Source organism: Thunnus maccoyii, chromosome 8, assembly GCF_910596095.1.
Source record: "Thunnus maccoyii chromosome 8, fThuMac1.1, whole genome shotgun sequence".
NCBI classification, from domain to species: Eukaryota; Metazoa; Chordata; class Actinopteri; order Scombriformes; family Scombridae; genus Thunnus; species Thunnus maccoyii.
In genome coordinates, this window is record NC_056540.1 from 21,652,393 (window position 1) to 21,672,166 (window position 19,774).

The following is a 19,774-nucleotide window of genomic DNA, read 5'->3' on the forward strand; positions in this document are numbered from 1 at the left end:
CTTACTTCCTACTCTGTTCAAACCAAACACCTCACATGTGTTTATACTTAATGATTTGAGTCATATTAATTTAAGATACTTGTGAGTTGTCCGACAGCTAACGTTAGATTAGGCCGAGTTTTGCCAATACAATAATATCGTCTGTTTGTAACGTTCATTCACTGCGGTTCACTGCCATTCTAACTGGACAAATCCATATTTACACATTGTAGGGGTGATCTGTGGGTAGTGCTAATTTTTTAAATATAAAAACCACGCAGAAAAATACTAAATACGGACCGATTCGAATCCGGCGTAATTTACATTTGTCTTTAATGAACAGCTTTACATATGAGTGAAGTTACCTACTAAATAATACCTAAATTAGCCCGTTGAGCAGTGGTACATTCCTAGTAGGCCATCTTTCGGTGTAACAGTGCAGTTTCAGCAGAGGGCTCGTCCTCCAGCTAACGGCTACTACGATGGCGTCAACTGAGATAGCAAGGCAAGCGGTGAGTAATGTTAGCCTATTTTATTCAGGATGCCTTTATCACCGTCTAAAGATATTCCTTGAAATGTCTCGGCATATGTCCAAAATATATTTGTATTGAGTATAATTTGAAACAGGTTTCGTTAGTTAGTCACCACCCGCTTTTCATGGTTAACGTTATATTCCGTCCAAAATTCAGTGTAACGTTGAACAGATTATTGTGCCATCAGTGTAGCCGTTAGAAATCTGATAATACCTTTCTAAATCTTTCATAATTGTCTATTTCAATGTCGATAAGTCGTGGCTTTCAGTTAAAAATGCTTTAATTCCATTATTTTAATTTTCATGAGCTAACGCCTGCAGGTTTCCTGTGATGGTATCATTAGCTAAAATTGACTAACAAACGAAATGACGTTGGTGTTTTGTGTAACGTTATTTTAATATATTAAACACGTATCGTGTAGCAGACTGTGTTAGCTCACGTTAAAACAATAACCTACCATAAAGACATCGGTAGGCCATTCATTCTGAACGCCCCCATTTCAGCACAGCTACGGTGTTCATTTCCGTTATGTTGTTTCATGCAAGTCCCGTTAACTTTCAGTCGGGCGTTGTCTGATGTGTATAGAAAATACGGGGAAAAGAAAAACAGATTCTGGCTGGTTATAGGCATTTAGGGCTGCAATTTGCAACGCGTGTGTAATGTTTGCCTGGATTTTTTGTTTGGGGCAAAGAAAAGGAAGCCACCAAACCCAGACAAAGTGCTCAGAATAGCGAGGTTTTGCAGCTTGATATCCGTTTTGCGGCTCAATGAATGAAAACCAGCGGTGTGTAACTTGGCTTTGAGTGTCTTGCCATGCAGGAATGGTTTGAGGAATGTTGCACTTGCAGCTGAAGAGTAAAGGCTGTTTGTCCAGTGACATTATCGTCAGTTTTCCAAATAGTCCCTCAGCTGTTTAAACCCCATTTCAACTACCCAAATAATCCACAACTGTCTACTACCATCAGCTTGTCTGGTTATTTTAAATTGACCCTCAAATGGAATGTTTTCCTCTCAAAGCCTAGGCCACATTGGAAAGCAACTGTGTTATGTTAAGCCACATAATGGTTGGTTGGCTTAAGTTTAACTGGTGGAGAGCTTTTGCTTCGCCATATAATCTAAATTCTTTGCTTTCCTACACCTCATAATGTAGATGTAGGCTGCAGAAATGGGATTCACAAAGATGGAGATGCTCACCGCCAGCCACACGCCCACACGCTCATGTAACAACACAACAGTGCTTTTACACTTATGTGTTTGGTGTACAAACAGTGTAATAGTAGAGTGAATGGAAGTGCAACAGGCCAAAAATAGGGAGTTTAAGGGTTCAGGTCTGACACACACAGTGTTGGCAATATTAAACAAACTCCTTGACTCTTTGTTTTGTCATTTTTGTTATTTCAATTGCATGTATTTGTATTTATGATGAGCTTTTAAATCATATGTATATAGTCTCAAAGCTTTTTTTTTTTTTTTTTGCAATTCTCTTGAAATGAACATCGATACCAACCCATATATGTACATTGTGGTTTCTAACTGTCTCGACTGTGGGAAGAAAGTCAGAATCCAGGAAACAGGAAGTCAGTCACATTGCACCTGAAAAATGTGTCAAAGACTAACGTGATACAATATAGTGTAATCTGAGTGTGATTTGGTATTTTTCCACAGAACAACAATCATTGAGATGTAAATGTACAATGTAGAGTGCCAGAGAGGAAATCCTGTTCATGTTTACAAGTGTTAAAGGCACATCACAGACAAGTCGGTGCATAATGTGTTCTGTGATTCATAGTAACTGATGTTTTATTTATTTTATTTATGTTCTTTTGTTTAGGGAGAAGGTGCTCGTGCTGTACCACTTGCAGGCCATGTTGGCTTTGACAGCATGCCCGACCAGCTGGTCAACAAGTCTGTCAATCACGGCTTCTGCTTCAACATCCTCTGTGTTGGTGAGTGTATCATGCGTGAAAGTGCTTTTCCTCTGTCTCCTCTCACGCCATTTATTTGCTTCAATGAAACTCAGGCTCTTCCTCAAGATGCAAAGTAGTTTGCTCAGTATTTGACCCGCTTAGATTCTCTCAGGCGAATCAGTTGTTGGTTAACACGATGAGTAAGATGCTCCGTGTTCAGATGAGACTTTCAGAAATGACTGTATGAAATTAGTTCATCTTAGCATGACATGGCTGTAGATTGTGGTGCTGTTGAATTAGATTGCACTATGCAGTGTTTTGTCCCCCTGATGTATATCAATGAAGGCGGGTTATACTTAGAGTTACTGTGGTTTTAGGCAACATTGCATTACTGCCTGCTGCACAGAGTCACACAATACTTGCTGTTTTGAACCTGTTATGACAGGTTATACACTTTCCTTTCTGGAGCATGAATTCTAAGACGGCTATAAAAATGTATAACCAGTTGTCTTACTCTGCCTTTTCTTCATAAATGTTTTATTTTTTCAATTTCGTTTCCTTATTGCAGTTTCCACAGAGGGAGACTTAGTGCACATGTCAATGCAATCCTCACAAATGTGTGCACACCCTAATGCAAATGGTTTAACAAATTCAAGCTCTACATTCTTGGTTGATATCTCGTAGATCACATTTCTGACAGTGTTACTATTTCATTTTGCTTCTGCTTTTTCTTAACTACTGATCCAAATGCAGTAGCTACTGATTAACAGTTTCTGGATTAATAAAACACTGTATTAAGTCTATGTTTGTGATCTGTGAGACCTAGTTTCGTTATTACTATCTGTCTGTTTATTAAAGATTTACAACCAAAGATTATAGAAGCAAAATGGTGCAGGAGACTAACCACAACTTTTGCTGCAATCTGTAAATGCTGCTTTGTTTCTCACAATTACAACATCATACACTAGAATAGAATATCTTTAGAATAGAACATAATAGAATATAAAATATATCATATACAATATAAAATAGTACAAGCACTGCTTGAAGCAAAGACATGTGATCTTTGTTTTAATAATGGGATCTTTGTTGTGGTTTAAAATTACAAAGAGGGAAGCAAAAATGGGAAGATGTACAGTTCCATTGGGTTCAAACATGAGTGACATTTCTGGTTTCAGAAGGTCTGATTGTAATCCTCATTTTAGACATTAACGTTGACATATCCAGTATGAGCCCGTGGCTTCTCCAAACAAGATGCCAAATTGACTCGACTCTGAGGGAAAGTTTAGAGATTTTTAACATAGTGAGGTACACTGCAAAAATGGGCTAACATGCTTAGGCTGTAGGTCAGGCTGTGATGAATAAAAATAGAATTTCATACAGAGGGAGCTCTGTAACTGAGTCATCTGACAGCTTCCAACAGTAAGTGGATGTCAGAACACATCAGCAAATAAGCAGCTATTTCAGCTTTATTTGTGGCTGTATGCATTTTGAAAATAATATATTAAGTTTGAAGCATCTTTAATATGTCACATTGAATCTACTCTCGAGTTCTCTTGACTCTTTGAGTTTCATTGATAGGTGGTCAAAGTCTAAATATTATTAAATTTAAGGGTAAAATCACAGAATTTAAAAGTGAAAGTGAAGAGGATACTTAAGTGTAGTGTGAAGGAAAAAATGTGATTGATTCAAATGATAAAATAAAAACAACAATATGACATAACAGTAACATGATGTGTTTTCTCTGTGTCCTCTAGGCGAGACGGGTCTGGGGAAGTCCACCCTGATGGACACATTGTTCAACACCAAGTTTGAGGGCGAGCCCACCCAGCACAACCAGCCGGGAGTAACGCTCAAGTCCAACACCTACGAACTCCAGGAGAGTAATGTGCGTCTCAAACTCACTGTCGTCAACACTGTGGGCTTCGGAGACCAGATCAATAAAGAAGACAGGTAAATCCGTCTGTCACATCTGAGCGAGAGGTCAAAGTCTTCTCCCTTAGTCTGACAGATTGACTACTTACACAGTTGTTTTTTACTGGGCGTTCCTTGTAAGCAGAAATCCACATCCAACATTCCTCCCAAACAATTACTCCATGACTGCTCTAAGCCTTTTCTGAGCTCAAGTTTCATTCAGTTGTTCCCTCAGTATGTTATATAAAGCTTACATCTCAAGTAGTTTCATAGAATCAGCTTAAAAAACAAAAATAAGATGTACAAATCGTACTTTCCCTCTTGGAGCAGCGCTGAAACTTTTGATCAAAGATTTTGTTACAAAGCTTGCCCTCCAAAATGTGATCGCTAAGCCTGCTTGTGAGGCAAATTAAGGGTGAGGGATGATGTCATGTGAGCTGTAGCTCTGTGAGGTCAATGGGAAGGCCGGGGTTTCCAGGTTTCACGCTCTATTCAGTATCAAATTGTTGATGACAGAGGAAATGATACAGGCTTGCTGCATTTTACACAAACACACACTCAGTCACTACCAGAATATTCTACAGTATGTACACAGGCTGTGTTTGTGTAAATGTCTGTTCGTGTGTGGATGCCTACTTTCCGTCCAAGATGAATGGGTCACTCATATATTTTTCTTGTGTCCATTTTCTATGGCATGTATCCCAATTCTGGTTTGTGAGTAGTGTTAAATAAATTGATTAGTCAGCTGAGTTACAATGATTAATAATTTCATAATCTACCAATGAGTCAAGTAATTTGTCAAGTAAAAATGCTGCTCATTTGGGTTAGAGCTTCTCAGACGGACATGACACAGTAAAATGGGCCCTTTAGTCGACCTGAAGGCTAGAGAAAGAGTCTGCACCTCCTCCACAAATGAGACAGTCTGGCCTCATAAAGACTAAAAATGATGATGCATTCAGGATGCTGTTTTATTACCAGGAGGTTTCCTTCAAACATATTTTTTTAAGTACCAGCAGTAAACTGGGACAAGTTCCATGATACCAATGTGTCCAATATTTTAATGGTAAATATATTTAGATTCTATTTATCTGACATCCAGTGATTAACGACACATCCAGGCTGCTATCAAGATGCCTGTCTTCCTATTATTTGCATCTTCCAGTGGCTTTTTTGTAGTTTAGTTAAGGCCACATTTTTATCGACAGATACCTGGTAAAAACAATGTGGTCACATGATATTTTCTCACTTCACAAGTTGATGAGAAGATCACCTGAATTGCCCATGAAACAACTGAAAGCTGCACAATGGATTTTCAGATATAGAAGGCCCCAGAGTATACTCCACCCACATACTCCAAAATCTAATTTGGGCACGACAAATTTGCATTTCCTTTCATGGAGGAACTTTTGAAAAGTGTTTCTGTGTCCAACCAGTGGAGTTCACCTTTTAATATACTGTAGCTGTGATGCTTGTACTGCAAAAGAAAGAAAAGCTGAAATTGCTTCTCTCTGTGGCTCTCTCTTTTTGACAGCTACAAGTCCATTGTGGAGTTTATTGATGCCCAGTTTGAAGCATATCTACAGGAGGAGCTGAAAATCAAGCGCACGCTACACAGCTACCACGACACCCGCATCCATGCATGCCTGTACTTCATCGCTCCCACGGGACACTCGCTCAAATCCCTGGACTTGGTGACCATGAAAAAACTTGATAGCAAGGTGAGCTTCACTTTACTTTGTCAAACTATTGCTGGCCATTTTTACATTGTAGTGTTTTCAGTCTACTTTGTTTTGTTGATGTGGAAACTTAGAGGATGATTTGTTCAGAGACCCACTTTCACTCCTCGATGTTTCCCATCAATGCCAAATCAATTCCTGTTTGTTCCCGTTAGTCCTGTTAGAGATAATAATGGTTCTTGTATATCAAAAGCCTCGTGCAGTTAAGTTGTAATCGTGCAGGACTCATAAATCAAATATCCATGGTCATTTTTTTTAGCATTAAATGAGAAGGACTGTTGCACTGCAGCAGAATGATGTTAAAGAATAACTTTTATAATTCCTATGAACATGGTTAGATTTACTGTAGCACGTCATAAATATACTGTAGATAAATGCTTTGGCACTGCATTGCTGTTAGCAGCATTTGATCTATCCATTTTCGTCATGGGTCATAAACCTTTTCCAGGCCATCTGCCTGCATGCAGATTGGCTCTAGACTTGTCACTGCGTTGGTGTAGGTCAGCTGTGAAATGCGGTCGGCTCAGTCACTGCAGCCTCATTTTTGTGAGGTCCTTTCCCCAGTAGTTTATTTGCATGGACGTCCTGGCTTTTGTACAAAGAGTCGGCTCAGTGTTTGCCAGAGCAGCTGTGCCCTCCAGCAAGCACTCGCAACAGCGTGATCCAGAGCAGAGCCTCCTGTGTTTACACATTCACCTAGGGGGGGCGTTCAAACAGTCTTCTGCTGAAGTGTCCTTGAGCAAGACTAAAATCCTCACCGGACTCAGGGATACAGTAGAGCATTTTTTATTCACATGACTCTGAAGGTCCCTTGCTATTAGTTAAAGGGGCCCAGCAAATAACTGGGATTGTGTAGGCGACATGGCAGAGTGAAAATAGTTGTGTGGGAGTGAAAGTGTGGTTGTAAGTACATACATGAGAATGACCCTGCCTGTATCCCTCCCTCTCTATCTTGTTCTCTCTGTCATCTGATAACATGGATAACATAAATGTTGTTGAAATCATTGGATTCTGACTCTTAACAGCATATTTGAATAGCTTTTAAGTGATGTGGAGCAGGAGATGGAAGCCTGCTGCTCCCTTTTGCTGCGTTTCTATTTTTATCTCTAAGCGTAAGAACGTGTAAATGTCTGCGATACACAAAGGCCTGATTTGCAGAGATCCTGGAGCTAGAGAGAGGTATTGCGGTGTGTTGAAAAGTTGAAGAGAGCACAGATTATTCAGCACTTTTTCCTTTTTTAAATTACATTTTAAATCACCACATTACCAAATTACTAGTGATTGGAGTAGTAAAAGGCCTGAATTAGTTGATTTGTAATATGTTTTAACCTTCTTTTAAAATACATCAACTGTAACGTTTCTAAGATTTCTAAATTTGGACTACACAAATAGAGGTGAAGAAAAGTTGTCGCTGACAGACATCTAAAAGGCTCTATATTTAGCTGCATATCAGAAAGCATTTTCATTGTGTCAGCCTACGTTAATTCTCTTCTCATCTCTCAACTGTAGGTCAATATTATTCCAATCATCGCCAAGTCAGATGCCATCTCCAAGAGCGAACTGGCCAAGTTCAAAATCAAAATCACCAGTGAGCTGGTCAGCAACGGAGTGCAGATCTACCAGTTTCCCACCGATGACGAGTCCGTGGCAGAGATCAACTCCACGATGAACGTAAGGCTCACAACCATCTTTCTATCTGCGTCACATGCTTTTACACAGAATATACTACTTCAATCATATTAAAGATGACGTTTAAGGTCATGTTTGTCAGACTGAATCCTCATTTCAATTTTTGAGGAGGAAATACATTGTGCAACAGTTTTCTTGTTTGTAATTTTATAATAAATTCTGTTATGTGTTCCGGCATGAGCAGCATGTGATGCAGAATCAGGACAGGCATCGTCTGTGTCTACTCAGGCTGACAGGAAGCCGCCCCACTCGGGGAGGAGTGTGTTCAGAGAAGCACAATCAGCCAGCTCACTCTGCAGGAAGCCGGCAGTGTGGGAAAGAGCCTATGTCTACTGACAGATGAGCCAGGGCTCACTTAGCTGTTCATGAACTGCCTTAACTCTCCCTAACTGATGCTATTAGACCGTTGCTTCTTGGCTCTTGTTGCAGAGTCTCTCCGCGGCTCTGTTCTGATAAAAGGTCATACATTATATCTTTCAGAACTACCGTCTTGGCGTCTGTGGCATTTAGCTCTAAATGGTCACTTTCTGTAAAAACAAAGAAAACACTTTTTCAGTTTTCTTAATGACATTAACACTGCTTAGGGATGTATCCTGTGTAGGATGTCCTGATTCTTCTCGTATGAATGAGATAGTTGTGGTAATATTCTCAGATTTTACAGTAAATAAATGTCAGCATGGTGTGGAAATGTGCAATTTTGTCAGGGATTTGTCGTGTCCTGTGGGGAGAGAGTAAGGAGAATCTGCTGATCTCTTAGGTGTGGATGGCAGTAGACCAAACGTTGCTTTTCCTTCTGCTCCTTTACAGAGCCATTTGCCATTCGCCGTGGTGGGGAGCACAGAGGAAGTGAAGATCGGGAACAAGATGGTGAAGGCCAGGCAGTACCCCTGGGGGACAGTGCAGGGTAAGCCTGGGTCACATCCTGCACAGGAAATGAGAGCGTGCCCTCCCCTCATATTCCTCCTCGACTCTAACAGCTACAGCAAACTAGTTGATAACCAGTTACATAACCTCATCTAGACACAGCACCCTTTCTGCCATCATGCTGTCTGTTAGAGCTGCTGCAGCTCTCAGCTCTGACAGACTGAGAAATTTTATGTCACTGATGATGTTTCAATTGATTTTGTTATTGACTTGCTTGATCAATACATAACCGACTCTGTATAATGTATTGTAAATAGCAAGCAGACACTAAATATTTATTAGCTCCTGGGTATATCTGAAATGTGCGGCAAAGCTCAGGTTACAAAGAGCTACTCTTTGGTTATTTGATGCCTCTCCAGCCTCAAAATGTACAACTGTGATCTGAGGGCTGTCTGTGTGTGTTTTGGTGTGTGGGCGGTGGTGTGGTTTTCCATGACAAGGCCCATCAGGCACACATAGCTATAAAACAGTGCAGTCCATAAGGATGTGGACAGTTTTGTGTTGGTTTGATAGTCCTGCACATTGCTGACTGTTTTTTTCCTTTTTCTTTAATTTGAGAGTGTTTACATCCACATCTAATGAACAGTGTTGAAATTTTAGCCCCTTTCATACATAACCCTCCAGAGTAAATATGGCTATAATTCCTACACTGATTACCTGATATGGATGGGAATACACTCAGACTCCCTTAAAGCTGTAATTCAGCACTTTAACCACATAGCCTTTGTTTCATTTGAGGTTCAGTGTGCTGAATTACAAATCGCTGTCCTCATGCTTACATACTGCGCTGTGTAACATTTCTGGCCAGAGGCTTAATCTGACATTGAGTCTATTTACCTCAGACCGTGTGCTTGCATGCATGTGTACTCACATGATGTCACACGGTATGTGGGAGTGTGGTGCTTGGCTCAGTCAAGTATCCGGATCAATAGAGAGGCCACAGGACATGAACACTGTCCTGTTTTGTTCTGGTCCTGTCTGTAGGACTGCGTCTGTGGATTAGTCTCTCAAGTTATAATACATTAAACTAGGAGAGTGCTCTGAGTAGAGTGCATATCTCTGCCGGGCGTGTCTGAGGGCATTTATAGTCTCAGTTTTCTATAAGATGCATAGAATAGTGTAATGGTTTTGTAATCCAGCGTCCTGGGTTCGCCTAACCGTATGAACTTAATAAGGTAACAATATATGGGATGATAAGTCCAAACTTCTTACTTTAACCATTGTTATCTACTTAGAACATTTTATTGCAGCAGACCACACAAAATAAAACCCCTCCCTACCTCCCTCTTCCCTCCCAAACAAAGAAAAGTTGAATCTCACTCAGTTGTCCCTCCCAGATTCCTTACGGTCAAGATGGTAGTGAAGCTAACAAAAACAGGGATGTATTCGTCTCATATCGTGCCTAACTTTAATAGATCATAACATATCGGGTATGAAATTAATCTGCAGATGCTCTGGTTCCAGATAAGACCAAAGTTTTCTATGGATGTCAGTTTTTGAGCCATGACAAGGCCAAAATGTGGCCTACAACAGACTTGCTTTTAGCGTAGCCGATTGCCGGAAATGTCTTTTGCTGCAGTTATTGATTTGCTGATCACTACTGGCCGGTTAAGAGGAGTGAGTCAGCAGTCAGTGGTGGTACAAAACACGTTATAAAATAGGTTTTTTCAACAATTGTGAATCTCTGCAACCACGAGAGGTCCTTGAGCATACAGTCATAAAAGTGCACAAAAAATATTAGGCCGGCGGGTCCAGTAGTATACGAGATTAGCTGCGGACAGATACACACACACACACACACACACACACACGACCAAATGCATGATATCCTTCCAGTCTCACACCTGGCGGAGATGATTATTAGCTGCGATATCATTCAAGCATTCCTTGATGTTGGTGTGTTCTGCTACTGTACGCTTACTGCGGTATAATCCATAATGAATGAGATGCCGTCTGATGTGTTGGTAAAACATGCACGTGTGTGTCACTATGTGTCTCTCACAGTGGAAAATGAGAATCACTGTGATTTTGTCAAACTGCGAGAAATGCTGATCAGAGTGAACATGGAGGACCTGCGAGAGCAGACTCACACGCGCCATTATGAGCTCTACCGCCGCTGCAAACTGGAGGAGATGGGCTTTAAGGACACGGACCCTGACAGCAAGCCCTTCAGGTAGGAGACTCAAGACCGCTTTCTTACAGCTTTTTTTCTTCTTCCTCTCCTCATATATCTGCTTGTTTTGGATTTTCCTGCTTCTATTTATCATTTGAACCTTTTTACTAATTTGGCTGATTGCATTATTCATATTTGTTTCTACATTTGGTGTGTGATGCAGTGCATAGTGATCAAACTCAGTGGAAAGTTTTTGTTATTAATTTTGATTCACTTTCTCCTTTTTTCCTCTTCCAGTCTGCAGGAGACATATGAAGCCAAGAGGAATGAGTTTATGGGTGAGCTGCAGAAGAAGGAAGAAGAAATGAGGCAAATGTTCGTCCAGAGAGTGAAAGAAAAGGAGGCGGAGCTCAAAGAAGCAGAGAAAGAGGTTTGCATCATTATGTCACTCCTGCATCACCCTGACACATAATTTGCATCACAGATCTTTTATCAGTTTGAAGCAGATTTCTGCTCCTGTCTCGACTAACACAAAACTACTGTTTCCTTCTGTCACTGCCACATAGCTGCATGAGAAGTTTGACCGTCTGAAGAAGCTCCACCAGGATGAGAAAAAGAAACTGGAGGAGAAGAAGAAGTCCCTGGACGACGAGCTCAACATGTTCAAACAGAAAAAGACTGCTGCAGAGCTCCTGCAGAACCAAGCTCAGCAGGCAGGGGGCTCCACCACACTCAAGAGGGACAAAGAGAGGAAAAAGTAAGTATTGTTCTCTTTCCCCTCAGTGTCTTAATCCTCACATCACAGGTGCAGACGACCACCTCCAGTTGTATGAAAATTTGAAAAGCCTGGATACTATGAACCTGGGAGGAACATGGCCTCACATTATTGCACTGACGTTTCAGCGTTTCTGAGAACTGTTAAAACAATTGCCTTCTATGTTTATGTTTGGGTTCACGCCAGGACATGGATACCATTGTTTAAAAGCCTTTGGGGTCCATATGTTGTACATCCGACACTGCCTTTTGTTCGCAGGCCAAATATGTAGATGTTTCCTGACAAAAACCTCCTTTCTCCTTTTTGCGCACACATGCCGCAGACAGAACTGTCCGTTACATTAATATCACCAAGTCTTCAGTAGTTTCTCTGTCGCTACTCATTAACAATCCACCTGAGAGTTGTATCATTTAAGGCACACAGGAAATGAAGGAGACTCGCATTCAGCTCTTTATTTCTGAGAGGCAGATAAATGCTCCAGTTTACCCTCCATTTAGTAACGGATAATAATCTCTGTACTAAAATCCACACTAAAGAGAGCTGTACAGGATTCATAATTAATAATAATAAATAAACGGAGCAGAGAGAGGGGAGAGACCCGTGAAAATGACTAGCTGTCCTCATCTAAATAGTTGAAAAGAAGCCAACTTTAAGCTGTTTGAGTGAATCGCAGTCGGAAATCATCACTCCTCAATTACATGTTGCTGATGGCTCGACCTAAACAGATCATAAATTAAATACTATGAACAGCTTTATTACAGTTCTGTTAACAATTACTGAACATTTACATTAACTTTAAAATAAGCTGATAAATCAAGTACATTTAAAAAAAAAAAAAAGTGGCATCATGGAAACTATTCAACAATTCCAATCCTCCAGTTTGATTGCATCTATATAATCTCTCCATTTTCTAAATCATTTCTTAGGCTCTCAGACTGATTCTTTTGCCCCCTTTTTTTAAATTTATATTCATATTAATTAAATTATGCATTTACAAGACTGTTCTCCGTAGTATGTTTCATGTTTGGAGGCAGCACTTGTATCCAGATGTGTTCAAATATGGTTGCAATCTGCTCTTGACATTTTTGGTCCCTTCATGTTGGTAATCAACTCCTGGTTGTGTGTTGAAGCTGATGTGACTCCGTGCCTGTTTAGAAAAGGAAGAAGACACTTGCACTGAGAAGGTTTTTTTTTTTTTTCTTTTGCTTTATTTCCCTCCTGTTTCATTTATTTCCTTCACAGCCACTTCTTCTCTTTATAAGCTCTGCCTGGAACATTCCTCTTCAAATGGGCAGCTGTGCATCTTCAGCTTTGTCTGTGGGTCACTGATCAAAATGAACTCGAGGGATTTTTCCCTCCAGAGTGTTACAAGGATAACAACGATGTTTATCTTAACCTTCAGACTAAAGTCGTAGTTTTCGCCAGTCCCCAGAAGACACAGTTATTGATTACTGCATGTTGTGTAGATGTGAATCTGTCCTGTGAGTGCATGTGTCACCTATGTCACATCCATAATGTTTTCCAGTTAACTCCTCCTGCACTTTGCTGCATGCTGCATGAGGCATCTTTTACTGGTAAGGTCCCCTTCTTGAGTTACACCACCACCAGACAACAACATACAACTGTGATTAATTAGATTAAAATGTTAATTCATGACATATCGGTAAAGAATAATTTTAAAATGTTCGTTCAAAATAAGTCGTTACCCATGTTAGACTTTAGAAGCAAATGGAGAGTATTCACAGACTGAATTAATGCTCCCAAAACTTAATTGGACTGAAAAAGGCAATTAGAGCTGCAGCTATTAGTCGATTGAACGATTAGTTCCCAACTATTAAATCAATTGCCAACTATTTTGATAAGCAATTAATCATTTTTTTTAAGAAGAACATTTCCAAAGTCTGAGTCCAGCATCTCAAATGTGAATATTTTCTGGTTTCTTTAGTCTTCTGTGACAGTAAACTGAATATCTTTGGGTTGTGAACTGCTGTTCGGGACAAAACGAGACATTTGAGGACGTCACTTTGGGCTTTGGGAATTGGTGATTGACACGTTTCGCCATTTTCTGGACATTTTATGGACCCAACAACTAATCGATTAATCAAGAAAATAATTGACAGATTGATCGATAATGAACATAATTGTTAGTTACAGCCCTGAAGGTAATGTTTCAGCCATACTGGGTCTTGGGAGATTTCATCCGGTGTGCAGATACTCTCCATTCCTTCCATGATTTAATCTGATATCTTCCACCTTTCTGTATCTTAAATAAGAGTTAAATCATAATCAAATACTACTAAACCTTTCTAAAGCTGTTAAAACTGTTATCTATTATCTAAATTCACAAGCATTTAATCTGCCTGTAGAAGTTATTTAAATGTGATAAAGTTTGAGAAATGGTTTCGGTAATTCAGAAGTGAGTGAGTGAGCCTGTGTACCGTTTCATTTGTAACATCTGTGTCAATCATATCCTTGAGCTGGCAGTGTTTACTGTCCCCGTGCCAGCTTCTAAATCAACCAGTTTATTAGATCCACGCACACCCATTTGATGTACTGCTCCATCTGTCTCCCTAAATACACAACAGCCTCCTTTTTGTGGCGCTCCCAAGTCTTTCTCCACCCGGCCCTGCCTTCATACAAAGAGCCATTCAAGGCTGAACTGAGACTAACAGGTCACACCAGAGCAGCAGCAAACAGCCTCGGGGCCCATCTCTGTTTAGAGAGATGACATGTTTTGTTGATCTCAGAGCCATATGACGACCCCCCACCGCCGCCCCTCCTTCCTGTGTGGATACAAATGCCAAATCCACAGAGAAAGAGAGAGAGGGAGAGAGAGAGAGAGGGAGAGATGTTGTCGAGACTCAACCACTGGGGAGGGTAGAGGTGAATGAAGACATCTGTCTTGCAATCTGTAAACTCCTCAAGCAGCTCAAGACTGTTAAAATAGATGAAAGCAAGCTGCTGAGCAATGAGGGAGACAATCAGAAACATTGTTTAAAGTGCAGGGGCAGGACAAAGCCTCTAAAAAGGAAAAAAAAAAAAACCCCACTCAATTTTAGACGAGTGTGTTCAGCCAACATTCATTAGCCAAAGAGTAGACGACTGTACTTGCACTCTCACCTTTTTTGAGTTTCCTTGAAAGCATGATCTCCTTTTTAAATGCCGTCTAGTCACTAATGTTGATGTGATGTGACTGATGTTAAACAGTGTGTGTGTGTGTGTCCTGATGATGTTTTAACTCAAAGAAAGCAATAACAGCCCGTCTCTCTTATTTCCAGAGAAGGATTCCTGTAGAAAAGTGCTCCCTTGTGGCCATCCTGCTGTGAATGAGTTTCCACCCCATCATCCTTTTTACAGTACCCTTCCCCTCACCCTCACCCAACCCTCCCCCCATAATTCAACCCTCCACATGTCCCACTGCTCTTTGGAAGACCCCCGGGCATTGCTATCAGTTTGACTCCTTTTACACATCACCTTTTTTTTTTTTTTTTTTTTTTTTTTTTTAAAGCTGAATGATGCTTGTCTATGATGTGGTTTTGTACAAGCAATTATTCAGCTTGTCGTTTTTTTTTATATAAATCTACAGAAAATGCATTCCATATTTGTTTTCTATTTAGTGACTCTTTGCATGGTGGAGTGTGCTTTTTTAATATTAACATACATGACTACTGTTGTGATGGGCAGAAATTGTGTCGAGGCTAAAGCGAAACATGCATCAAACATCGGGACCTGAGTGTGTTATGTGTGGTGCAAAACCTGCAGTAGATTACAGACGGTTGAGGACGGATTAAATTAATAATCTATAAAACTAATCCAGGCAAAAGGTCAGCAGCGATCATCCGACTGATTCTCTATTCAGTGATTTCACAAACTCAATGTTCTGTTTTGTTTTTTGTTTTCTTTTTTTAAACAGAAATACAACAGAAGAGCAACCAGTGTAATTGGTTAACAGTGCAGCCAAACAAACTTGTTTTGGTGAAGAAGTCAGTCAATAATTTCCTTTTTCCATCGCGCCACGAACAATCATAATCTGATGCTGCACACGACACAAATGGAACACAAAATATTGCAAGAGAATGCAAAAAAAAAAATCCGTAGCTCAGCAATTTTAATGTGAAGCAGTAGCAGCAGGAAGTGTTCGGTTTTGGTTAGCTAACAGTAAACAGTGCGGCTGACATCAATGAGATACGACTACAAACGGTAACGCAGCAGGAAATGACAGACGCCGCCAGTAGCAATAAGAAGTACTATTTATATACAGGTTGTAATTGAATGTAAACACATTGAATGGCTACTGCTGACCATAAATAGCACCAAAAATGGATTTTGATTCCATGAAAATCTTTACGGTTCGACTGAATGTTACCTCAGCAAAATATACCTTAGACTTACAATGAAAATTGAGTTTACTTTATTTTTTATTGTGGTATTTACGTCCCTTTGCTGATGTTGTTTTGTTTTAGCTCTGTGCATGAACAGATGTGAGCCTAATCTCTTTGCCACTTCTCCCATACCTCATTCATTGTCATGTGTTATGTTCATACTTGTATTAGCTTTCACATTTGCACTTTTTATACACAAATGTGATGTTTTTTAAAAAAAGAAAAAAACTATATATATATATATGTTGTCAGTGCAATTGTAACTTTCTTTTTATTTTACTCTTTATGAAGGCACATTTGAAAGTCATTCATCGTGATGTCCATTGTCCTGCAGGGACGAGTGTTGTTTGTATCAGTGTTACACAGAAAAGAAACATTATCTCGAAAGACAATAAAGGCCAAATTTTTTCACCAAATATTACAACTGTGGCCATAATCATTGTGTATGACAAATATTGCTGTAAATTAGAGTTGAAACAAGTAGTTGATCAATCGATGAGTCTATCAGCAGCATAGAAACGGGCAGCTACTTTGATAATCGATTGTTTACGTCGTTTTATAAGCAAACATTCAGCTCCTCATTTGCTGCTCGTATTTGTCTTCATTTGATACTAAACTAAACAGTTTTTGGTTTAAACTGTTAGTGGTACAAAACAAGCCAATTATGATCTGCATTTTCACTATTTTCTGACATTTTATAGACTAAATGATTATAAAAGCATCATTGCGTGTATTTTATAAGATTAAATGGAACTTAAATGAACCCCAATGGGGAAAGTGGGTACGCTTGATCTATTGATTGCTGATAATTTGAGATATCACTGTCTAAGTCTACAAGACAACGAATAAACATTAATGCCAATAAGCTTTCAGTAAAGTCTCCCCTTTTCACAAAAACACAAAATGTCCCACAGCTTTACTAAACATCTCAAAGTCTTAGATATTTAATTCAAAGCTTCTGTTGACGTCTGTTATTCAATGTTTTTCACCACTTTGGTCCCACATGATGCCACAGGGTACAACATATGACAAGAGAAGAGCCGTTCCCTCCTCCTAATCCTTCGCTCACTGGTCTGTGTGTATTCACTTTTCCTTTGCAGTAATCCCTGGCTCTGCACTGAGTAGGTCCTCAGCCCTCGAGCTTTGCTGAGGGACCACCAGCCTTTGTGGGTACTGAGTACTGACCAGAGGCTATGTGGACCCCCCTTCCCATTCTTCAGGGTCTCTTAATCATTATCTTCTCTGCATACTACAGGGTTGATGTGTTACATGTGTTTCACTGCATCTCTTAACTTCACCTTGAGCTAATTCTTGCTTTGTCGCCTGTGCTTTTATGTGTACTGTTTTGTTTTTTTGTTTTTTTTGCTGTGACTAACATCTTTTCCACTTCAGTTGTGATTAAAAACTTATCAATTTAAGTCATATTTGAAATGTATATTTACGTTTTTGCTCACTTAAGTGATTCACAGGGAATGTAGACAAATCACGTTTGAATTTTAACACATCATTCAATATTTGTTGAGTTGTTTTCTCATATCTATGTACTTGATGATCTACTAGAACGACTGTTTAATCACAGGGATTTGACCACCTGAGTTTGTATTTATTATAAAACCTTAACTTTTTTTTTTTCCTCACTGATAACAGATGCACTTCAAATTCTCCTTTTTTGTGAGCGTTTCTGCTTTGCCATCTCCTCTAACGGCCGGCTTTCTTTCTCTTTGTCTCTTCAGCTTCTTTTAATCTGTCTTGACCACCTGAAGAGGGGATTGCAGCTTCAGCAAGAACTAAGCACCCTTTTACCTCTTCCTGTTTTCTCCTCGCTGTATCAACCTTTTTTATTCTCTCCCATCGCATCTCCTTTTTTTTTTGTTTTTTTTTTTTGGTTGTATTTTTGGCCTTATGTGGACTCGCATGGTATTTCTGACCACCTGATGAAGCTCTTAACCCAAGCAGGTTGGGAACCGGGCACAATTAAAATCTAATATGTCTTAATGTATATAAAAAGAGAGTAGTTAATGTCATCAGTGAGGGGTTCACACATTTTACAAGACTCATAGGTGAAACTTTAATTTTACTTGAAATAGAATTGCAATGATCTGCACTATGCACTCGTCTTTTCAGTTGGAAAGCTGATTCTTTTAATACAAAGCGCACGTTAGAATAAAACAGGAACATAAAGGCTTGCTGATTAAAGATAAACTCATCGAGGACAGAAGCACTTACTGCACTATATGTAACGTGTTAAATCATAAACAAGTAAAGTAGAACGAGGAGTAGAGTCATGTTTGAAACCTGCTTCCAGCGTTTACAGAACATCCACCAACGATCATCTTCACAAAACTGAATTTGGAGTCATAATCATGCAAAAAAGCCAAAGCAATATTTATATTTAAGCACTTCATGTGATGGTGCCCATGTTTACATGTCACTGTTGAATACCATGGAGGTCACATGTTACGGCCTTTTTTTTTTTTTTTTTTTTACACATTGTGCTTTAATATTCAACAGCCTATTCTATATTTTGCATGCATCTTTTTATTTCATTACAGCTGTGATCTTGACCTTTTGACCTGCTTGTTTTTTATCCCTTTAAATTTCACAGTCCATTTCAACTTCATTGCTGTTTTCTTCAAATGGTGCATATTATTAATGTATATTTGCTCAGCCCTTTGATTTCAGCTCCCCTTTTTTTGCCAAATATTAGTATGACGTGGAGTTGATCTGAATCCCAGATAGGAGTATTAAAAAAAAAAAAAAAAGATACTCATGCATTTATATAATTTATAAGGATATATTTTGTGTATTGAAGTGGAGACTTGTTGTTTATTACCTATGATCTTTGGACGTGACGAGTATAAAGTAACATTTTGGTGTCAGAAAATGCCATACATTTTTTCTAGTATCAGTCATCACCTCTTGTAGTCAAAAACTCTCCCACACTACAAAATTATTCAATATCTTAATTTAGTTTAATTCCATTGATGTACATTTTCAATAAAAAAAAATATGATCCAAGCTTATTAAGATTTTGTCTTTTATTTGCAGTGTTGTAAACTCATTGTTGTGTAAAATATTATTCTGCTGTTCATACTGTTGCACTTTAGTTCTCTGAAACTTAGTCACACCTCCTGAGGTTCAGTCAGTTCCTGTTTTGTGACATGTTTTGTTTATTTATATATGTAAACTTCCAGGAAGGAAGTCACTTTTATAAAAAGAAAATGGCAGCATAGAGTCGTTTATACATTTTCACATAAAAACACACAAAATGAAACAGTGACGTAGAGCACAATAACGTAGAGACACATTCTTCATTGAATAGTTTTTGAATATCTTGTTTGTTGCTGTTTCCCAAACCTGGTTCCATAGTAAAAAAATGCACTTTTGCCAAATAAAAAACCCAAAACTGTCAAGTATAATATTCTTAGTATTATTATTATTATTATTATACATGATGGGAAAATGACACATGACAGAAAATTATAATGTCACAATTTTAGGTAAGATTAAACTTTATTTATTGAATTTTTAAAACAAAAAATTAGACAACGAAGGATAACTCAATCATTTAAAAAAATGTTTAGATAAACAAATACCCTTAAAATAGATACATGAAATTATTAAGAGTGAGTCAAAATAAAAAAAACTGAATTATACGAAGTATAAATATGAAACCACATGGCCGATATGAGAAACATGCATACTTCCTTACATCTATACATGGTTCCTCTGAGCAGAGCTTTGTCAGGGTGTTGGGAGGTTTTGAATACTTCATATTGCTGCTGTTTCTCAGTCCAGTTCTAGTCTGTTTTAAGTTTGTAT

The 19,774-nt window shown here is 39.0% G+C and overlaps 1 protein-coding gene across 5 annotated transcripts; it reads left to right on the forward strand.

Moving 5' to 3' along the window:
- Positions 1-387: 387 nt before the first annotated feature.
- On the forward strand, positions 388-18,965 carry sept6 (septin 6). 5 transcript variants are annotated; one of them, XM_042418153.1, is made up of 11 exons: positions 388-491; positions 2,344-2,458; positions 4,177-4,372; positions 5,865-6,051; positions 7,579-7,740; positions 8,566-8,662; positions 10,687-10,855; positions 11,093-11,225; positions 11,362-11,552; positions 13,096-13,144; positions 17,686-18,965. In XM_042418153.1, the coding sequence occupies exons 1-10, from the start codon at positions 462-464 to the stop codon at positions 13,097-13,099; spliced, it is 1,284 nt and encodes a 427-aa protein (XP_042274087.1). In that variant the 5' UTR covers positions 388-461; the 3' UTR covers positions 13,100-13,144; positions 17,686-18,965. The 5 variants fall into 5 exon arrangements, with proteins under 5 accessions (XP_042274087.1, XP_042274086.1, XP_042274085.1 ...); XM_042418152.1 differs by lacking the exon at positions 17,686-18,965 and adding an exon at positions 14,849-16,373; XM_042418151.1 differs by lacking the exon at positions 13,096-13,144.
- The last annotated feature ends 809 nt before the right edge of the window (positions 18,966-19,774 follow it).

Coding starts and splice junctions, on each gene's coding strand:
- sept6 (XM_042418150.1), top strand. CDS start 462: ATGGCGTCAACTGAGATAGCAAGGCAAGCG. Junction 492..2,343: donor CTGAGATAGCAAGGCAAGCG/GTGAGTAATGTT, acceptor TCTTTTGTTTAG/GGAGAAGGTGCTCGTGCTGT. Junction 10,856..11,092: donor CCTGACAGCAAGCCCTTCAG/GTAGGAGACTCA, acceptor TTCCTCTTCCAG/TCTGCAGGAGACATATGAAG.